The 22221-nt window shown below is 38.2% G+C and overlaps 1 protein-coding gene across 10 annotated transcripts in view; it reads right to left on the reverse strand.

The window, feature by feature from the left end:
* Positions 1 to 7403: 7403 nt before the first annotated feature.
* MIOS (meiosis regulator for oocyte development) overlaps positions 7404 to 22221 on the reverse strand; it is a 38653-nt gene continuing 23835 nt past the window's right edge. For all 10 annotated transcript variants that reach the window (XM_066353725.1, XM_066353732.1, XM_066353722.1 and 7 more), the window contains 4 exons: positions 14405 to 14557; positions 11936 to 12140; positions 8635 to 8764; positions 7404 to 7851 (listed from right to left, as the gene is read on the reverse strand). In XM_066353725.1, the coding sequence (XP_066209822.1) occupies positions 7755 to 7851; positions 8635 to 8764; positions 11936 to 12140; positions 14405 to 14557 (585 nt within the window). In that variant the 3' untranslated portion in view covers positions 7404 to 7754. The remainder of the gene's footprint in view (positions 7852 to 8634; positions 8765 to 11935; positions 12141 to 14404; positions 14558 to 22221) is intronic.

Below are 22221 nucleotides of genomic sequence, written 5' to 3' on the forward strand. Positions count from 1 at the left end.
TATATACACCAATCATTGCTGGGTAAAAATGTCCTGTCCTCAAAGCAGCTTTTTCTAGCTTCTTAAAATATACATAGAACAGGAAAAGATGAAAATTCACAATACCACCTCTAACAACCTAACAACTAGAATCTGGAAAGAATCTTAATCAAATACAGGGCAGAACAGCTGGATGGAGAAAAACCCATGATGGCTCCGTTTCAGTGTATAATCAGTCTCAGCTCGGAAGAAAATGCACCCACACTTCAATTGGGAGACCAATATAGTGTAGTTCAGGTAAACTGTCTTAATTCAGACATAGATGAGTTAGTCCCATGAATTTCAGAGAACAGAGATGGGAAACAATGACAGAAAACCTAAAGGTAATGTACAAAACATGTCATACTGGAAGACAAAAGATGACGAGGGGTCCTGGCCAGCTGGCTCAGTGATAAAATGTCAGCCTGGCATGTGGAAGTCCTGGGTTTGATTCCCAGGCACACAGGAGAAGCGCCCATCTGCTTCTCCACCCCTCCCCCTCTCCTTTCTCTCTCTCTCTTCCCCTCCCGCAGCCAAGTCTCCATTGGAGCAAAGTTGGCCCAGTCACTGAGGATGGCTCCATGGCCTCTGCCTCAGGCACTGGAATGGCCCTGGTAGCAACAGAGCAATGCCCCAGATGGGCAGAGCATCACCCCTTGGTGGGCATGCCAGGTGGATCCCAGTCAGGCACATGTGGGAGTCTGTATGTCTACCCCCCCTTCTCACTTCAGAAAAATACAAAAAAAAAAGTAGATGAGGAGGGAGTCTGAGAGAATAATATGGAGCACTTGCAGATGGGAATCCCAGGAGCAGTGGGAGATGCTAAAATAGTTCTAAGCCCCAGTCATTTTCCTGAGGTGTACCACTGCACCAAAACTACCATCTGGCCCGTCTTTCTAGGCCTGTGCAGACCCTCCTTCTCCGCCATCTGTTATGCAGCCCGTATCACTTAAGACATCTAAATGATGACGTTATCATTTTCACATCTTGCTCAGTAATAAGAAAATTCTCATTTCAGTGTATCTGAGTATCATTTGTCCATCTAGATCTTCCAACTTCTCTCCTTTCTCGATTAACTCTGGCCTTTCAAAATGTCTAACTCTACCCTTTTACTTTTTTCTCTAAAGGCAATGTTTGGCAACTTCAGTTCCACCACTGCTTGCAAGTTGCACAAGTTCCTAAATTTACGTCTCCTACTCCATGACAGTGATTAATAAAGAGAATGAGAAGTTTGAACATCTTAGTAGCTTGTGCTCGAAACAAGAACTTCACTTCTACACTTTGCATGCTTCCTTAATTTGAGGCTTTCTGATGCTGGCCAAAGCGCAAAAACAGAACCATACTAGGTGTGACAGACTGACTCAGAGGAGATTATTTTGTGTTATTTTTTAATGCCATGACTTAATTCTTTTATTTAAATGCTAATCGATTGTCCTAGCACAACTCTAGTGGCAGAGTCCATTTCAGCAAGGACGCTGATGGCTGCAATGCGATCAGCTGAAGCCCCCACCATTTGCTATGGAAGCAGTGGAAATGATAGGCAGCTCATTAATCATTTAGCCCAGATGAATGGGCTCAGTTGCTGATAGGGGCCGTAAGTGAATGCTGCCAACATGAGAAATGTCAATTGTCAGGTCTCTGCATAATGACGACGGAGCTATTTTTAAGTGTCTTTGAAGATTAAAGTCATGCTCTTTCTCCCCGCAGGTCTATCACAGATGCCTGGCAATTCTGTTCTGAGAATTCATTTTCACTCTGCTCAGATGTCTCCGCTTGAGCAAATATGCACCACTCAGGCTTTTTAATATTTTGAAATCTGTAGCATTTCCCAGATTGGGAGTGAACTCTAAGAGAATACAGAAGTAAGAGACACACCAGAGAAGTTACTGAATCACTTTTAGGCTAAAATTCCTCAGGACATGTTTTATTAGCAAGAATGATACATGTTTTTAATTTCTCAGGTCCCCAGAAAGAGAGTGTATAATTCATATGACATTTTCTGAAGAGAGAGATAACACAATTCAGTAGTCCTAAAAATTTTGTTCATCAAACTAGGTGAACAATATTACCAAGAGTTGTTGTTCCCAATGACGTCAAGAATCTGTCCCAGATTACCTTCAATTTGTGTCTAATCCTTCCAGTAGAAAATAACATTTCCTGCCTAGAGGAATATTCTCTTTGGAAGCCAGCAGTTATCTTGTTCACTGAGAGAATTATACCCACTTTTTGAATAAGAATTCAATGTATTTCAGGAATCTGTCTTTTAAGAAATGGTAATGTGTCCTAAGAGCCCCAAGTAACCCTACATTCATGGTTTCTTTTTTGGTTTGTTTTTTTTAGAATTTTATTTTAGAGAAAGAGAGAGAGAGAGGGAAACACCAACCTGTTGTTCACTTATCCATGTATTCATTGGTTGACTCCTGCGAGTGCCGAGCGGGGATCAAATCCACAACCCTGGCACATCGGGGTGACGCTCAAACCAACTAAGCAACCAGCCAGGGCCCCTACATTTCACTTTTGAGGAATGAAAGGAAAGGTTCTGAAGAGAAAAATGTATTACTTTTGAATGAGAAAACAAAAAAATAAAAACTTTTCCAAGATACTTTTCCCCACATTTATCAAGTTGCTGAATATTTTGCTCTGTAAATTATACATCATCTATTTTAGGAACATTTACGTAGAATAAAGATACACACCCACAGTTATACAAATATTAAGTTCACCTGCTTAATGAATAATACAAATTTCCAAACTAAGAGGAAAAAATGTTTTGACATAATGTGGCACAGGAAGTTTGTGCCATTCAAATTTTTAAGGAAATAATCAGTTATCAAATTATTTGCTTCTAAAATGGAAACTTCATTTTACATTTAACAGTGGCAACTTCTTACACTGTCATCAGCAAAATATGCAGCAGCAATGAGATAGAAGTCTGGATAAGCTATATTCTGACATTGCTATTTCCAACTCCAAACTCCTTGCATATACCCCTACCCCTACACATATACATATGTAGCTATGGATAAGCAGAGCTAATATTCTCTAAATAAAAAGACGTAAGACCCAAGATTTGCATGGATTCTTACAAGAATGCCTGTTTCAAGTTTATGAGACATGAATCTCTTCAAATATTCTTCCAGACTACCCTGTCTTCATGACTTTATAGTTTAAGAGCCCAACTAATTAAATTTCTGTATCTGGATTTCCAGTTGTAAGACAATGCTAAGGCAACATGCTTTCATAAATTGAATGATGAAAGACTGTATCACTGGCCCTGGCCGGTTGGCTCAGTGGTAGAGTGTCGGCCTGGCATGCAGAAGTCCCAGGTTCGATTCCTGGCCAGGGCACACAGGAAAAGCGCCCATCTGCTTCTCCACCCCTCCCCTTCTCCTTCCTCTCTGTCTCTCTCTTCCCCTCCCGCAGCCAGGGCTCCATTGGAGCAAAGATGGCCCGGGCGCTGGGGATGGCTCCATGGCCTCTGCCTCAGGCACTAGACTGGCTCTGGTCGCAATGGAGCGATGCCCCAGATGGGCAGAGCATCGCCCCCTGGTGGGCGTGCCGGGTGGATCCCAGTCGGGCACATGCGGGAGTCTGTCTGACTGCCTCCCCATTTCCAGCTTCAGAAAAATACAAAAAAAAAAGACTGTATCACTGAGTTACTATTATTTCTGATGTTAACAAATTATCCTTTAATCCTAAAGTTACCTTTTTAATATAGCATTTCAAGACACTTCACTATCAATACATCAGCAAGAAAATTATATTTCTGAAAAATGCACAGACCAGATCTACTTCCTCAAATTATTTATAATTAAAAAATAATTTTGGAAAGTCCTAAATTAGAAAATTAAATAAATTAAACTGACTTTGTTTGTTTGTTTGCCATAATTTATCTAGATTTGGGAAAACAAGCTTTTGGGAAATTTTCCCTCGAAACAAACATAGATCCTTTATTTAAATTATACTATACTATACCCAGTTAAAAAGTATTGATACAGAGTAACTGATGAAGACTAAGGTAACAATGACTGTTAATCACTAACTTTTATAAAGCACTTACTATGTGACAGGGACACAGCACTTTCTGTTTATTTCCACACCTAACAGTCCCATCACCCTATTAAGTATGTAGGTATTTCTGTACCTTGCTTTTAACATACAAAGTTGAAGATCAAAGTGGTTAAGTCACATGGCCACAGTACTAAGGTTAGGATTATCCTTTAAATTTCAAAGCCCATACTTTCAATTTTTATAGTCAAATGAGTGACTGAAATTAAATTTAGTCATGCAATTAAATGCAGAACTATATTCTTTCAAACTCTAGTATTTACCATGTGTGTTGCATTAACAGTGGAAAGTTACTTTTTTTTTTTTACAGAGACAGAGAGTCAGAGAGGGATAGATAGGGACATAGACAGAAACAGAAAGAGATGAGAAGCATCAATCATCAGTTTTTCGTTGTGGCACTTTTGTTCATTGATTGCTTTCTCATATGCCTTGACTGTGGGGCTACAGCAGACCGAGTAACCCCTTGCTCAAGCCAGTGACCTTGGGTCCAAGCTGGTGAGGTTTTGCTCAAACCAGATGAGCCCACACTCAAGCTGGCGACCTTGGGATCTCGAACCTGGGTCCTCCGCATCCCACTCCGACACTTTATCCACTGCGCCACCGCCTGGTCAGGTGGAAAGTTACTTTAAAAAAAAATTCTTTTCCATGGATTTGAGAAAGAGTTGGGGGCACAGGAGGGGAGAGAGAGAGAGAAACATCAACTCATTGTTCTACTTAGTTATGCACTCATGGACTGCTTCTTGTATGTGCCCTGACCGGGAGTGAACCCGTGACCTTGGCGTGCTGGAATGACGTTCCATCCACCGAACCATCCAGCTGGGACCAAAATTACTTTTTGAATAGATGACTTAAAAGAATAACTACTCTGGAATGCATATTCAACAGAAAAACAGAGTTTAAAAAATGTTACTTCTGCCTGACCAGGCGGTGGCGCAGTGGATAGAGGGTCGGACTGGGATGCGGAGGACCCAGGTTCGAGACCCTGAGGTCTCCAGCTTGAGCGCGGGCTCATCTGGCTTAAGCAAAACGCTCACCAGTTTGGACCTAAGGTCACTGGCTCGAGCAAGGGGTTACTCGGTCTGCTGAAGGCCCATGGTCAAGGCACATATGAGAAAGCAATCAATGAACTAAGGTGTCGCAACAAAAAACTGATGATTAATGCTTCTCATCTCTCTCTGTTCCTGTCTGTCCCTATCTATCCCTCTCTCTGACTCTCTCTCTGTCCCTGTTTAAAAAAAAAAAAGTTACTTCTAAGATTAAGTATCAAATTTTTCACTTAGGGCCCTGGCTGGTTGGCTCAGCAGTAGAGGTCAGCCTAGCGTGCGGAGGACCCGGGTTCGATTCCCGGCCAGGGCACACAGGAGAAGCGCCCATTTGCTTCTCCACCCCTCCGCCGCGCCTTCCTCTCTGTCTCTCTCTTCCCCTCCCGCAGCCAAGGCTCCATTGGAGCAAAGATGGCCCGGGCGCTGGGGATGGCTCTGTGACCTCTGCCTCAGGCGCTAGAGTGGCTCTGGTCGCAACATGGCGACGCCCAGGATGGGCAGAGCGTCGCCTGGCGTGCAGGGTGGATCCCGGTTGGGCGCATGTGGGAGTCTGACTGTCTTTCCCTGTTTCCAGCTTCAGAAAAATGCAAAAAAAAAAAAAATTTTTTTTTCACTTAATTAAGCACTAATATTACCTTATAGAATTATTCATGGAGAAGTCATAATTTCTAGAGTAGATATCTTTTCAACCCAGATTTATTGAACTTTTAAAAAAATAATAAAAATACTTTTATTAAACACTTCTATTGAACATATTTAGGTAAAATATCTTGAGTTCATAAACCCAAATATCGGTGACCTCATAAAAACAGAAAAATAATTTTAACCTATATTCACAATCCACATACACTGAAATGCAAAACAAACATATTCACATTTTGTATGCATAGTTGGGCTTCACAGAAAATATTAGAAAATTGATACAGCATAAACAATCTTAAAAATGTCACCCTATATGATTACAAACAAGCAGATTATTTATATACTAGACTTTGTCTTGTATTTCCAAAAATTAAAATATTTTAGGTATAACCCTATTCTAAATATACATTCAAAAATTTTATATTACTTGAGCTAGGAAAAGTTCAAAGTGTGTAAGACAGTTTGACGTTACTTAAAGCTGACTTCTCATATTTAGGACAAGAAAATTAGAAAGGGACACTGAATTGAAGCCACTTTAAAGATAAAGGTTATGCTTTAGTAAAATAAAATCTGGAAGATTTCCCTAAAAGAAGACTGGAAAAGTCCTCTTAATAACAATCTTGTTTAAAAATAATAATTATATATCTACTCCCCATTCTTTCATTTTAAGAGATTGTCATCACCTAGGTGAGACATTTAGAGTACAGATGCAACGTTTTCCTAGAAAAGGGCCTTTCCTATCATATCTCAAAGTAAAAGAATATTTCAATCCACTTTTGTTCAGTATTTAGGTCGCATCTCAAACTAACCTAATAGATCTTCATCAGGTAAAACTGCTAACATGAAAGCTCTTAAAAGTCGAGGTATTTCTCCAAAACCCATAAAATTATTAAATTTTAAGGTTACTTTTTATGTATGAATACAACCTCAGCTATGAAAATTAGTTCAATTCTCTGCTTATTCAGATGACAAACAGGCTACAAATCCTTTCTATTTCTCTTCTAACTAACTATGTAGCAGTGAAAAGAGAAGAAAATAAAATTACAACAAAGGCCTTGAATTGGCCCAAATATACTTACTTTAGAAACTTCCATCTCCCAGGTAACCTTAGAAATAACGGGGGAACCGGACAGTTAGGACACACTGACATAGATTGCTAAATGGTTGGTCAGATGTCATCTTGCACAGACTTTGTGTCTAGTAAAATGCTCCCAGATGATGAGCGTAAGATGATGAATGAACAGGGAGACAACTCTTGAAAGACAAATCAGGTCATTGAAAAGCAAAAGGTTGAAACTGAAAATTTTATAACATGTTCCCCTGAAATGATGCATGTTTTTCTCTTCAGAAGAGAAAAATTTAAGACATATTCTTAATTTGGCTTTTCTAGAAAGAAAATGATTTAATTTAAAATGAAAGCATACGATAGAAAAGACTCTTAAAAATGATATTTCTAACCATATCTTGACATATTTTATTTTCCAATGTAGGGTAAGAGCTCTCCATTTCTAAAAGTAAAAATCCATAGTTTCAATTTTGTCCCAAAGGACTAACCATGGATGAGCTAAAACTATCATGAGTCACGGAATTGATCATTATTCTATTTTCGAAGTTTATTGATTTTACTGAACGATATCCACTTTCAGCTTGGAAAATAAAGGTTCAAGGTCTGTTCTTCACCATTCCAGAAACTCTGCTTGAACTGTGTTTATGATTTCAAGAAAACCCTAGCAAGTTCTTCCAAAATGAACTTTTCCAGCCATCTCGACAAAACTCACACCCACTCTGTGTCCGTTTCAGCAGCACCTGTCCCTGGGAAGCTCAGCAAAATCACTCAGACATCGAACTGCTGATTTGATAGGATGATTTATTTTCCCATTACAGGAAAGTCACGAGTGACTTGTTCTGAGGCATGTTTCCGAGCGAGGAAGGACATCTATTAGAGAGCTCCACACTCGAAGGTTTCTGGTTAGGAGATAGCATTTACGGCTGGACAGTCTCTGCAGGCAGCAGACTCCCCGTTGTATCCAGCTGCATACACTTGCACGTACATGCAGACACAGGGCACTCGGCATGGTCCCTACAAAACAGGCCACGTCACAGTAAAAAATCTAAATTATACATACATACACACACACACACATATGTACATTTCTTTATCTATATACCGATCTATATCTAAAATGCAATTTTTCAAAATGGCTCTTGGAAAAATACAGGAATTAAAATTCAAAGACAAAACATTAAAGGTGCTAAATTAGAAATGCGTGCCAAGCTGAACAGTTACTGAAAAACTGAATAGCTTTATTTTCTAAGTTTATAACAAGACATCTCGTTTAGAGTTATGAAGGTGAAGGGATGTGCTCAGTTTAAATTAAAGCCAACATGACAAGTTGGGCGTAAAAGCTACAGCAATAAGGAGTCCAGGGCCATTGCACTGCTCAATGTAACAGCTAAATACAGTCTGGAGCGTGTCCGGTGCATGAGGCGCTTACTTACTACATAACCAGCTTATTCAGAAAACAGATATAACAATTTGATATGTATGCTATCCTTTAATTTATAATTCAATTACATATTATATGATAGGATATTCAGTTAACCATAAAAGAACTAAACATAGTCTCTCCCCAAGTAAAGTTAAATAATGTTATTAAAAAACTTAACCCATACATATTTAAACTATTCCGTATTGTTTAATCTTATAGCTTAAAATTACATAGAATAACAGAATGCTGACACCACCTCTGTTAAATCAGGTGACAAGAAAGAAGAAATGAACCCTTTAGCTGTTTAGACTTAAGTATTTAAAAGGCCATCTCCTCTCATTCCAAGCCTATTAGAGGAGGAAAGTGCCGATTACCTGAACCAACTAAGCATATGTCCAGCATGCCCACCATGTCTGCAATTGTGACACCATGTAAACCAGTTGTTAAACTGAGCTAATTTCTTGTCCTTGCTCAAGTCCACTTTTTCATCTGATTTGGATCCTCCTGTGGGTTAAAGAAAATGATCTTCAGTAACTATATCACAATATTTTATTTTAAGTTTCTTAAAAGGCATGTCTAAAACTATGTCAAAATAAAAATCATGTATCATATTGAAATAGTAACTTTAATGCTTGGATCTAGTTCAATTAAAAAGATACCAAAAAACAGAAGTTTCCTTACATTTTTAATAACTAATAAAAAGTTGAAAAATATAAAGTATCAAACTAAGAAACAACATGAATGAAGAACTTCAGAGAATTAGCAGATATTTTAAAATCTTTCCACAAAAAAAAAACAACCAAGTCCAATTTACAGATGAGTTCTACTGAACATCGAAGGAATAGGTAATTTTTATATATACAAAACTCTTCCAGAGTAGAGAAAGGAGATTTCCTAAAGTATTTTATGAAGCTGGTATAACTTTGCTAATAAAAGCAGCAAAATAATACAAGAAAGGAAGATTACAGGCCAATCTCTCTCCTGGACAGAACAAAAAAATCCTAAGTAAAGCCTTACTGAACAGTATGATTTAGTAAGTTTACATATAAGTAATTGCACTAGAGGAGCTTTGTACATGCTAAGAGGAGACACATATGCATGCATGCTCATAGCAGCACTGTTCATAACAGTAAAAATTTGGAAACAACCAACGTGTGCATCAGTAGTAGAGTGGAAAAACTGCTATTGTCATGAATGGAATACTAAATACAAATGAAAAATGAACTACAGCTACCATCATCAGCATAATTGACACTAAAAAGAAATTAAAACAATCCCAATGTTGAGCAAACAGGTAAGTCAAAGAATCTATTCCATATGATTCATTTGTATAGAAGAATTTAAAACAGAGACAAAATTAAACATGTGGTAAAACCACACAGACATGCTAGAGACTGAATAACACAATTTAGGACAGTGATTCCCTCTGAGGAGGAAGAAAGAGGTGAGACTAGGCAGGGAGAAATGATCAAAGGTACTGGTAATAGACAATGTTATCTCGAGCAGGGTAGAAGACTCACTGATGTTTGAGTTTATCACAGTACATAATATATACATTCCTATCTGTGGTATAGTTCACAAAAACTTTTATTTTAGTATCAAGGCCATGAAAAAGTGATCAACAAGCAATATATAAAATGAAAATTCTTGATTAAAATATAAATTGAAACTGACAAGTGCATTTGAAAACATTGCATATTGCTTTTATTTGTTTAAAAAAAGGTATCTCTCTTAGCTCGAGATCTGAGGGTTCTGATTGGAGCCTGTCAGGACACAGAAGCAATCAATGGCACAACTAAGTGGAACTATGAGTTGATGCTTCTCTGTCTCTCTCTCTTCCTTTCCCTCCTTCCTCTCTCTCTCTCAAAAAAAAGCATCCAGATAGAAAAATAATTGCTCAGCTAATGATACCAGCAAATCTCTTATAGATGGTAATGTAACAAAAGCAGACTACTTACATGAATCAGCCGCAAAACAGAATTACAAAATTTCTTAACTAGAAAGGCTCTCCCAGTCTAACGCTTTAAATGACAAAGGGCTAAAGGAACTCTCCATGTCACAGACTGAATGCCAGCGCTATAACTAAATAGGCACTCTGATACCATATCCAGATTTGTATTCATTATTCAATATACCAGTGTGTCAAATATTCAAATATTTGAATTTGAAATTTTGCTACAGTATCATAATCAAGTTATAAATGGCTGAAATATTTCCAGCCACTGGGTATAACTGTATTCATTTACTGTTTTCAATATTTTTTTCAGTTTACTATAAGCAGTAAATAATCATCCTAATGTCTAACCATATGTATATAATACTTTCTAGGTAACTGAAATGTGTAGCAGAAACACACCACCAAAACCTACAAGTAAAGGGACTGGACTTCTAGGTTACCACTTTCTCTATGCAGTTCCCAGGAGACTTTGAAGATGAAGGGAGAGGCCACGTGAAGTGCTCTGAGAAACTCTGTGTGCACACCAGGTAGTTTGTAACAGATGAGGGCACACTGACTTCTAACGATGATACTTGAGGAAACTCCTCTTACAGTAAAAAGAAAATGGCCTGATTATAGGTTACTTAATATTTAAGCTCTTCCCACTTACTTCAAACTGGCTAGAATTTTTTAGATTACTGAAATATCAAGAATATAGATTATATTTTTAATATACAGATTTTATAATCTATAGGGAACAAAAGCCAGCAAGTTGCCTGCTCTTAGAAATAATATAGAATCAAGCTAGTATGTCTTTTGTTTACAACATTAAATCAATTATAGAGGAAAAATTTTGGCTCAAAAGGGTATAGCGTACGCCGTGGCCAGTTGACTCAGTGGATAGTGTGTCAGCTTGGCGTACAGAACCCCTGGGTTTGATCCCTAGTCAGGGCACACGTGAGAGGTGACCATCTGCTTCTATCCCCACCCTCTTCCTTCTCTCCCTCTTCACCTCTCGCAGCCAGTGGCTTGACTGGTTCAAGCGACTGGTGCTGAGAATAGCTTAGTTGATTCGAGCATTGGCCCCAGACGGGGTTGCAGGGTGGATCTTGGTCAGGGCACATACGAGAGGCTGCCTCACTATCTTTCCTCCTCTCCTTAAGGAAGAAAAAAAGAAGGAAGGAGGCCCTGGCCGGTTGGCTCAGTGGTAGAGCGTCGGCCTGGCGTGCAGAAGTCCCGGGTTCGATTCCCGGCCAGGGCACACAGGAGAGGCACCCATCTGCCTCTCCACCCCTCCTTCCTCTCTGTCTCTCTCTTCCCCTCCCGCAGCGAGGCTCCATTGGAGCAAAGATGGCCCGGGCGCTGGGGATGGCTCCTTGGCCTCTGCCCCAGGCGCTAGAGTGGGTCTGGTCGCAACAAAGCGACGCCCCGGAGGGGCAGAGCATCGCCCCCTGGTGGGCAGAGCGTCGCCCCATGGTGGGCGTGCCGGGTGGATCCTGGTCGGGCGCATGCGGGAGTCTGTCTGTCTCTCCCCGTTTCCAGCTTCAGAAAAACACACACACACACACACACACACAAAGAAGGAAGGAATGGAAGGAAGGAAGGATGGAGGGAGGGAGGGAGGGAGGGAGGGAGGAGGAGGGAGAAAGGGAGGGAGGAGGAGGGAGGGAAAGAGGGAGGAGGGAAAGAGGGAGGAAGAAAATAAATTTAAAAAAGAGTGTACTGTTGAATTATCATACCAGGACAACTAGAAACAGGTGTTCCCATATTAATGAGACAAAGTGCACATCGAGGAAGGGGTTTTCGACAGCCAGGACAACTTGTGACTTTAGATTTCGTTGGTGAGCCACTGACACCATACTGACTAAAACCTCTGCCCTGATGAGGCACAGTTGAACAACTGTAGGAGATAGACTTCCCACAAAAATTGCAACTCACAAACACCTATAAAACAAACAAAAGAAGTTAAAATATAATGTGAACTTCATAAATAAAATAAAAAATTCAAAGTTTGATCCTAACAAATTATTTTAAACATTATTTTGTATTTAAAATAATTTACCTAAGTTTGACTAGCTCTCATTTAAGATTTATACTTAGCAGTTCCACTGAATACTTATCTATTACCTTTGTTTAGTTATATGCTTCCTAATGCCACTGATATACACAGGAAAACTTGGTATCATTAGATCCCAACATCTTTTATATAATAAGGACTTGGTAACATTATATCCCAACATTTTAGAAATAGAAACTTGAAAGACATTAAAAAAATACCCCAGCATTGGCCAGGTTACTCAGTGGATAGTGTCATCCCATGCATTGAGATCATGGGTTCAATTCCTGGTCCCGAGCACATAGGAGAAGCAACCAATGAGTGCACACTAACATGGAACAACTAAGTGCAACAATGAGGTGATGCTTCTCTCTTTCTCACCCCCTAACTCCCCACTTCCCTCCTCTCTTTCTTTTTCAAATCAACAGAAAAAATTTTTTTTTTAAATCCCAATATGACTGCTGATCTAAAATTTCATTCTATCATCTACTCAACAAAATTTTCTTATAAAGAAAACACTCATGCCTGACCAGGCGGTGGCACAGTGGATAGAGCATCAGACTGGAATGTGGAGGACCCAGGTTTGAGACCCTGAGGTCACCAGCTTGAGCACAGGCTCATCTGGTTTAAGCAAGGCTCACCAGCTTGAGCCAAGGTCGCTGGCCCGAGCAAGGTGTTCCTCGGTCTGCTATAGCCCCCCGGTCAAGGCACATATGAGAAATCAATCAATGAACAACTAACGAACCACAACGAAGAACTGATGTTTCTCATCTCTCTCCCTTCTGTCTGTCTGTTCCTATCTGTCCCTCTCTCTGACTCTCCCTGTCTCTGCCACACACACACACACAAAAAAAGAAAACACTCATTTCCCAAGATAGGAAGGAGTTTAGGATCCTATAATGGTAAATAGTTAAAAGTTTAAAATAATAGCAATAGTATCTACTCATTCTGCTTTAAAATTAAACTCTCAGACTCTTAAATACTTATCATATAGATCAGTAACAAATATTATCATGTAATTCTATTTTACTAATACTCAGGTTGTTTTAACAGAAGCACTAATTTCTCAACTTTCTAAAATAGCAAAATAGCACCACAGCACCATCCAGTGCTCACACTGAGAATATACCTGATATTTAATATCCGAACTTAGAGATATCTTATGTCATGTGCTTTATGATTCATGAGATAATGGACACCATGTTTTTTAAATTAATGTTAAATTTTAAAAAAATATATTTTTAAATTTCCATGTGTAACCATATATATATATACTGTTTAAAAAATCATGCCTCATTACATATAAATAGTGTAGAAAAACAATACATAGATGAAATTTATAAGATCATAGAATAGTTCAGATTCTGGAAGGCCTTAGAACCGTGATGGTATTCCTTTTTATAAAAACCACCCACTTTTGCAGTGCTGATAAACCTGGTCCCTCTGCCCACTAGTGGGCGTTCCAGCTTCCAAGGTGGGCCAATCGAGGCGCCGCTTGGTTGCTCCGCCCACCATGAAAGCTGGAATGCCCACTAGTGGGCAGGAAGAACCAGGTTGACCAGCACTGCAAAAGTGGGCAGTTTTTATAAAAAGGTTCGCCATCAGGGCCTAAGAACATACTAGAAAACCTCTGACGGCCCTGGGATTGAGTTAGTTTTGTCTAAGATCCTCCAGGCCTGCTGTGGTTTGCTCCATCTTGGATTAAAGCTCAAACAATTGAGCAGATTGTTAGAAAGTGTCAGACCAAAAACTGGAAGATCAAAGACAAAATCCAGTCCGGGATAAAGATATCAATGGGAACTCAACACAGGCAAAAGAATGAGCTAATAATAATAATGGCCCTGGCTGGGTGGCTCAGTGGATAAGCATTAACCTGGCACACTAGCGGTCACGGGTATGACCCCCAGTTACGGCACTTACGAGAAGCAATCAGTGAGAACACAACTAAATGGAACTAAGTGAAATAAGTTGCTTTCCTCTTTCTCTTCTCCTCTTTCTCTTTCTCTCTAATCAATGAAAAAATTTTTTAAAAATAAAAAGAATGAGTTAATATAATTTATTAAATCAAACTCTAAATGTATTCTATAAACACTACTTTTGGCTAGACTATTAGGTAGACGTTATTTGACTCTCTCCAAAACAGAGTACTTACCTGCGCTAAAGGCTTAGAACTGGGATCCAACTTACTCCTGTGAATATCAAATTCAGCTCGTTTGTGCCAAAACCTCCAGGCATCTAATAAATTTCTATAATTCTCAATCCAGTACTGAACTCTTTCATCTTTAAGAACATCTAAAGGAGAACCCTAAAAAAGAAAACAAATTATTTCAATTGTTTAAAATTTTCCTGGCAAAATAAGAAGTTTAAGGAAATATGTGAGTATGAGTCACATAGAAGAAATTAGGCCTCCTTGTTGCCAAAAGCTGACTCCTACTGAGGATGTGTATGAAATAACTGATGGAAGTTCCACGAATTTATTTAAGCTGATGACTAATGACAGAATATAATGTATATTCATATATTTGAGACCCGGCCAGAGAAGTGTAAAATGTTTAAAAACCCAAGTGCAAAAAATTCACCTTCTTGGTTGAATGCAGTAATGAAAGTGATGTGAATACTCTTTGTTCCAACAATTAAAACCTCTCGGTTCACCAAATCTGTTCACTATCTAATCCAAATACATGCCACGCTGCTTGATCACACTTAAAATAACACTGAGGCTGGTTCTTCATATCTAGCAATGTATTATAAACTGAGGTGCTATTTTTGTAAACCTATTTATCTCAAAGTAAAATCTGTCCATTCTCTCTCTTGCCCTCAATTAAAACATACATTTATCACCTTAAAAATTAAAAAGAAAATACCAAACCAAAAATGTTCTTAGTTTGTATGCCCCTAAGACACAGTGAAAAGCAACAATTTCTTGCCAGAAGGACCTTCCCTGAAGCTGCACTTTCCATGACAGCTGTCACATTCCACATCTCACCTATCCAGCTTTGGTTTTCACAGAATGCTTATAGCCCTGCCTAACATATACTTCCCTAACTTATGAAGAAAGTAGAGTTACTCTCTGCATCCAATGATGCCACAGGCATCAATGTGAAGCCTAGTTTCTAAGTTCTTCTTGGGAGCAGACAGAAAACTAGAATGTTAGAAGTCAGCATAGGAAAAAACCTGTAACAACTAATAAAGACAATCTATCTTTACACATTCCATTAAAATAGAAAGAACTTATCTTTCACCTATTAATTAGATAGTCATTTCAATTACTAGAGTCAGCTTAGCTAAAGGAACATGTGAAAAACTTTTAGTTGATAATTCATTCCTTAAAAAAAGTAAACATATAATCTAGTCTTAATCATGACCAACCTAACTAGAACTAAGTATTAAAGTAGAATAAAACTCCTGGTTTAAAAAAAAAAAAAGCATAGAGCCTGGCAGTGGTGCAGCGGATACAGTGTAAGCCTGGGACACTGAGGACCCAGGTTCAAAATCCCAAGGTCACCAGCTTGAGAGCGGCCTCATCTGGCTTGAGTGTGGGCTCACTAGCTTGAATGCAGGGTTGCTGGTGTGAGCATGGGATCATAGACATGACCCCAAGGTCACTGACTCGCCTGGAGCCCCCTGGTCAAGGCACATATTGGAAAGCAATCAATGAACAACAAAGGTGCTGCAACTATGAATTGATGCTTCTCATCTGCCTCCGTTCCTGTTTGTACCTGTCTGTTCCTCTCTTTCTCGGGGGGAAAAACAAACAAAAACACACATAGGAAAATAAGACATCTTCATATAACCCCCCCTTGTCCCTTCCATGGCAGAAAGGAAAAATGAAGAAAGAATTTGGTTAATCTATGCTCAGTAAGTCTTCTCTAGATTGCCCCTATAAAACCTAGTCAAGCTCTGACAAAAACTGCAGAGAAAACTGTTCAGGGAGTAAGTCTGAGTTAGGACTAAATGGATTGAACTCACCAACAGAGGCACAGAGTAGCAGATTGGATCAAGAAGCAAAACCCAACAGTATGCTGCTTTCAAGAGACACATCTAAGCTACAAAAATAAAAATAGATTCAAAGTGAAAGGTTGGAAAACAATCTCCAAGCAAATAATATCCAAAGAAAAGCAGGAGTAGGTACACTCATATTTGACAATGCTGACTACAAAAGAAAGGTAACCAGACAAGGAGGGACATTTCATAATGATAAAGGGGACACTGAATCAAGAAGACATAACACTCCTTAACATATATGCACCAAACCAAGGAGCACAAAAATATATAAGACTAACTGATCTAAATGTGCAAACCGAAAAAAATATAATCATACTTGGAGACCTCAATACACAATTGATGCCTTTAGATGGTTCATCCAAACAGAAAATCAATAAAGAAATATCGGCCTTAAATGAAACTCTAGAACAAATGGACATAATGGACATCTACAGGACATTTCATCCAAAAACATCAGAATATACATTTTTCTCCAGTACATGGAACATTCTCAAGAATAGACCCTATTCTGGGCCACAAAACTAACACCAACAAATTCAGAAAAACTGAAATTATACCAAGCATATTCTCTGATCATAAGGCTTTGAAACTAGAATTCAACTGCAAAAAAGAAGTAAACACACCCACAAAAATGTGGAAATTAAACAACATACTTCTAAAAAATGAATGGGTCAAGAAAGAAATAAAAGAAGAGATCAAAAGATATATACAGACAAATGAAAATGACAACATGACATATCAGAATCTCTGGGATGCAGCAAAAATAGTAATAAAAGGGAAGTTCAAATTATTACATGCTTATATGAAAAAGCAAAAGGGAGCCCAAGTAAACAACCTAACACCACATCTTCAGGAACTAAAAAAAGAAAAACAAAGGCAAACCAAAACCAGCAGAAGAAAGGAAATAATAAAAATTAGAGCAGAAATAAATGAAATAGAGAACAGAAAAACTATAGAAAAAATTAATACAACAAAGAGCTGGTTCTTTAAAAAGATCAATAAAATTGACAAACCCCTGGCAAGACTCACTAAGGAAAAAAGAGAAAAGACTTATATAAACAAAATCCAAAATGAAAGAGGAGAAATTACCACAGATATAGATAAACAAAGGATTATTGCAGAACACTATGAAAAATTATATGCCACCAAATTCAACAATCTAGAAGAAATGGATAAACTCCTAGAACAATAAAATCTTCCTAGACTGAATCACGAAGAAGTAGAAAGCCTAAATAGACAGGTAAGCAGGGAAGAAATAAAAACTATCAAAAACCTGCCCAAAAATAAAAGTCCGGGGCCAGATGGTTATACTAGTGAATTCTACCAAACATTCAAAGAAGAATTGGTTCCTATTCTTCTCAAAGTCTTCCAAAAAATTGAAGAAGAAGCAATATTTCCAAACACATTTCATGAGGCCAACATAACCCTCATACCAAAACCCAGTAAAGACAACACAAAAAAAGGAAACTATAGACAAATATCTCAATGAATACAGATGCAAAAATCTTAAAATACTAGCAAATCAAATACAAGAACACATTAAAAAAATAATTCATCGCCCTGGCCGGTTGGCTCAGCGGTAGAGCGTCGGCCTAGCGTGCGGAGGACCCAGGTTCGATTCCCGGCCAGGGCACACAGGAGAAGCGCCCATTTGCTTCTCCACCCCTCCGCCGCGCTTTCCTCTCTGTCTCTCTCTTCCCCTCCCGCAGCCAAGGCTCCATTGGAGCATAGATGGCCCGGGCGCTAGGGATGGCTCTGTGGCCTCTGCCTCAGGCGCTAGAGTGGCTCTGGTCGCAACATGGCGACGCCCAGGATGGGCAGAGCATCGCCCCCTGGTGGGCAGAGCGTCGCCCCATGGTGGGCGTGCCGGGTGGATCCCGGTCGGGCGCATGCGGGAGTCTGTCTAACTGTCTCTCCCTGTTTCCAGCTTCAGAAAAATGAAAAAAAAAAAAAAAAAAAATTCATCATGATCAAGTGGGATTCATACCAGAAACACAGGGATGGTTCAACATACATAAAATGATTAACTTAATACACCATATCAATAAAACAAAGAACAAAGACCATATGATCCTATCAATAGATGCAGAAAAGGCATTTAATAAAATATAACATCCTTCTATGTTTAAAACACTCAACAAAATGGGTATAGAAGAAAAATACCTCAACATAATAAAGGACATTTACAACAAACCATCAGCTAACATACTAAATGGTAAAAAACTGAAAACTTTTCCCCTAAAATCAGGAACAAGACAAGGCTGCCCACTCTCTCCACTCCTATTCAACATAGTGCTGGAAGTTCTAACCTGAGAAATCAGACAAGAGAAAGAAATAAAAGGCATTCATATTGGGAAAGAAGAAGTAAAGGTTTCACTTTTTGCAGATGACATGATCCTTTATATAGAAAACCCCAAAGACTCCACAGAAAAGACTATTAGAAACATTAAACCAATACAGTAAGGTCACAGGATACAAAATTAATATACAGAAGTCTGTTGCTTTCTTTCTTTCTTTCTTTTTTTTTGTTGCTTTCTTATATGCCAACAATGAAACCACAGAAAAAGAACTAAAAAAAAAAATAATCCCTTTACAGTAACAAGAAAACAAAATACCTAGGAATAAACATAACAAAGAATGTAAAGAACCTATATACTGAAAACTACAAAGCATTATTAAAGGAAATTGGAAAAGATACAATGAAATGGAAAAATATTCCTTGTTCATGGATAGGAAGAATATAGTTAAAATGACCATATTACCCAAAGCAATATATAAATACAAATTTAATGCAATTCCCATCAAAATTCCAATGTCATTTTTTAAAGAAATGGAACAAAAAATCATCAGGTTTATATGAAACCATAAAAATCTTGAATAACCAAAGTAATCCTAAGGAAAAAAAATGAAGCTGGAGGCATTACAATACTTGACTTCAAATTATATTATAGAGCCACGATAATCAAAACAGCATGGTACTGGCAGAAAAATAGACACACAGACAATTGGAACAGAATACAAAGCCCAGAAATAAAACCACATATATATGGTCAAATCATCTTTGATAAAGAAACCAAAAACACACAATGGAGAAAAGAAAGCCTCTTCAATAAATGGTGCTGGGAAAACTGGAAAGCAACATGCAAAAGAATGAAAGTTGACTACAGTTTATCTCCTTGCACAAAAAATAATTTAAAATGGATCAAAGACCTATAAATTACACAGAAGAAAACATAGGTACTAAACTCATGGACCTTGGCCGGAGAGAACATTTTATGAATTTGACCCCAAATGCAAGGGAAGTAAAGGCAAAGATAAATGAATGGGACTAAATCAAACTAAGAAGCTTCTGCACAGCAGAAGAAACTGTCAACAAAACAAAGAGACAACCAACTAAATGGGAGATAACATTTTCAAACAACTTAGATAAGGAGCTAATATCCAAATATAAAGAACTCACAAAACTCAGCAAAAAACAAACAAACAATCCAATAAAAAAATGGGAAGAGGACATGAACAGACACTTCTCCCAAGAAGAAATACAAATGGTCAACAGATATATGAAAAAATGGTCATCATCACTATTTGAGAAATGCAAATCAAAACTACAATGAGATGCCACCTCACACTTGTTAGATTAGCTATTATTAACAAGACAGGTAATAACAAGTGCTGGAGAGGCTGTGGAGAAAAAGGAATCCTCATCCACCGTTGGTGAGAATGTAAAGTAGTATAACCATAATGGAAGAAAGTATGGTGGTTCCTCAAAAAATTAAGAATAGAACTACTTACTATATGACCTAGCAATCCCTCTACTGGGTATATACCCCCAAAACTCAAAAACATTAGTATGTAAAGACACATGCAGCCCCATGTTCATTGTAGCATTGTTCACAGTGGCCAAGATATGGAAACAACCAAAATGCCCTTCAATAGAGGATTGGATAAAGATGTGGTACATATATACTATGGAATGTTACTCAGCCATGAGAAATGATGACATAGTATCATTTACGACAACATGGATGGACCTTGATAACATTATACTGAATGAAATAAGTAAATCAGAAAAAAGCTAAGAACTGTATGATTCCATACATAGGTGGGACACAAAATTGAGACTCATGGACATATATAAAAGTACAGTGGTTACCAGGGGGAGGGGAAGGGAAGTGATGAGGAGGGACTTAAAGAGAAACAAAATATAGGGTGACAGAAGATGACTTGACTTTGGATGCTGGGTATACAGCATAATTGACTGTCCAAATGATGTGGAGATGTTTTCGCTAAATCTATGGGCTTTGGTTGACCAATATCACCCTGTTAAATTTAATTGTCTAAATAAAAATATAAAAAAATATCATAGGAAAATAAGAAATCTTCATATAACCCCCACCCCTTGCTCCTTCCATGGCAGTAAAGATAAATGAAGAAAGAATTCGGTTAATCTATGCTCAGTAACTCTTCTCTAGATTGACCCTATAAAACCTAGTCAAGCTCTGACAAAATCTGCAGAGGAAACAGTTCAGGGAGTAAGTCTGAATTAGGACTTACAGAATATCTTGGGCTTTACAGATCCACAGTAGCAAAATGTCAGACCAAAGTGAGCAGCAAGTAATTGAACTTTCAAAAGTACTAACAAAAATTCTTCAGAAAAAGCTAAAAGAATCCAGAACTTTATAATGTATTGTATACAACATGCAGTATTAAATTTAAAAAATAACTAGATATATAAACAGATATATGTGATCCACTATCAAGGAAAAAGGCAGTCACAATAGAAACTAAACCTAAAAACATCCATAGACAAAGAGTTTAATGCTGCTGCAATTAGACATATGTTCAAAGACTTAAAGAAAAACAGTGTTTTAACTAGCGAATAAATATCCCTATCATCAGGGCTGAAAAAAAATACAAAGTATAAAACAACTGAGATTCTAGAACTAAAAAGTACAATAACTAAAATTATTCCCTAAAAACAATCAGAAAGAAGGTGACAGAAGAGGCAATAAGCAAATGAATAGAATTTATCCAATTTGAAGAACAGAGAAAGATAAAAGAAAACTAAATAGAGCCTCAGATACCTAGAGAATAATATTAAATGATTTAATATAGGTTCAGTAGAGTCCAAGAAGAAGAGAATGAGATTGAGGCTGGAAAAAATATTTAAAGAAGAAATGTCTGAAAACTTCCCAAATGTGATGAAAAACACAGCCTTGCAGATCCAAGAAACTCAGTGAACCAGAAGGGGGAAAAAGCATATTAGGCAACAAAGTTAAACTGCTAAAAATAGAAAGCCTTGAAAGCAGTCCAAGAGAAAAATAACAATTACACAGGAAAAACAAAGAGAGTAACAGCTGACTTCTCATCAGAAACAACAGAGGAAGACTATGAAACCACACCTTTAAATAAAAGGCTGAAAGAAAAACAGGAACGAAATGGACGGACAGAATTTGTCACCAGCAATTGGGTGCTATGAGAAATGCTAAAGAGAACGACCAGAGGGAAACAAGACCCAACAAACTCGGGGTCTGCGGGTCTAAACAGTACCTGGGGCCTGACCTGTGGTGGCGCAGTGGATAAAGCGTCAACCTGGAAACGCTGAGGTTGCCGGTTCAAAACCCTGGGCTTGCCTGGTCAAGGCACATATGGGAGTTGATGCTTTCTGCTCCTCCCCCCTTCTCTCTCTCTCTCTCTCTCCTCTCTATAATGAATAAATAAAATCTTTAAAATAAATAAATAAATAAATAAACAGTACCTGGAATGGTAAGTAAGTAAACAATTCTAAAGTCCACGTTTTTCTTCTTCACATACTTTACACAAATGACAACTGTTCAATGCAAAAATGACACTGTAAAATAGAGTTTGTAATATACATAGAAGTAAGATATCTGAGAATAAGCTAAAGGAAGGAGTGTGTAAATGGAATTACACTGTTGTAACATTTTTGAAATGTGAATTATG

The sequence above is a fragment of the Saccopteryx leptura genome, chromosome 12, assembly GCF_036850995.1.
Source record: "Saccopteryx leptura isolate mSacLep1 chromosome 12, mSacLep1_pri_phased_curated, whole genome shotgun sequence".
Classification (NCBI taxonomy): Eukaryota; Metazoa; Chordata; class Mammalia; order Chiroptera; family Emballonuridae; genus Saccopteryx; species Saccopteryx leptura.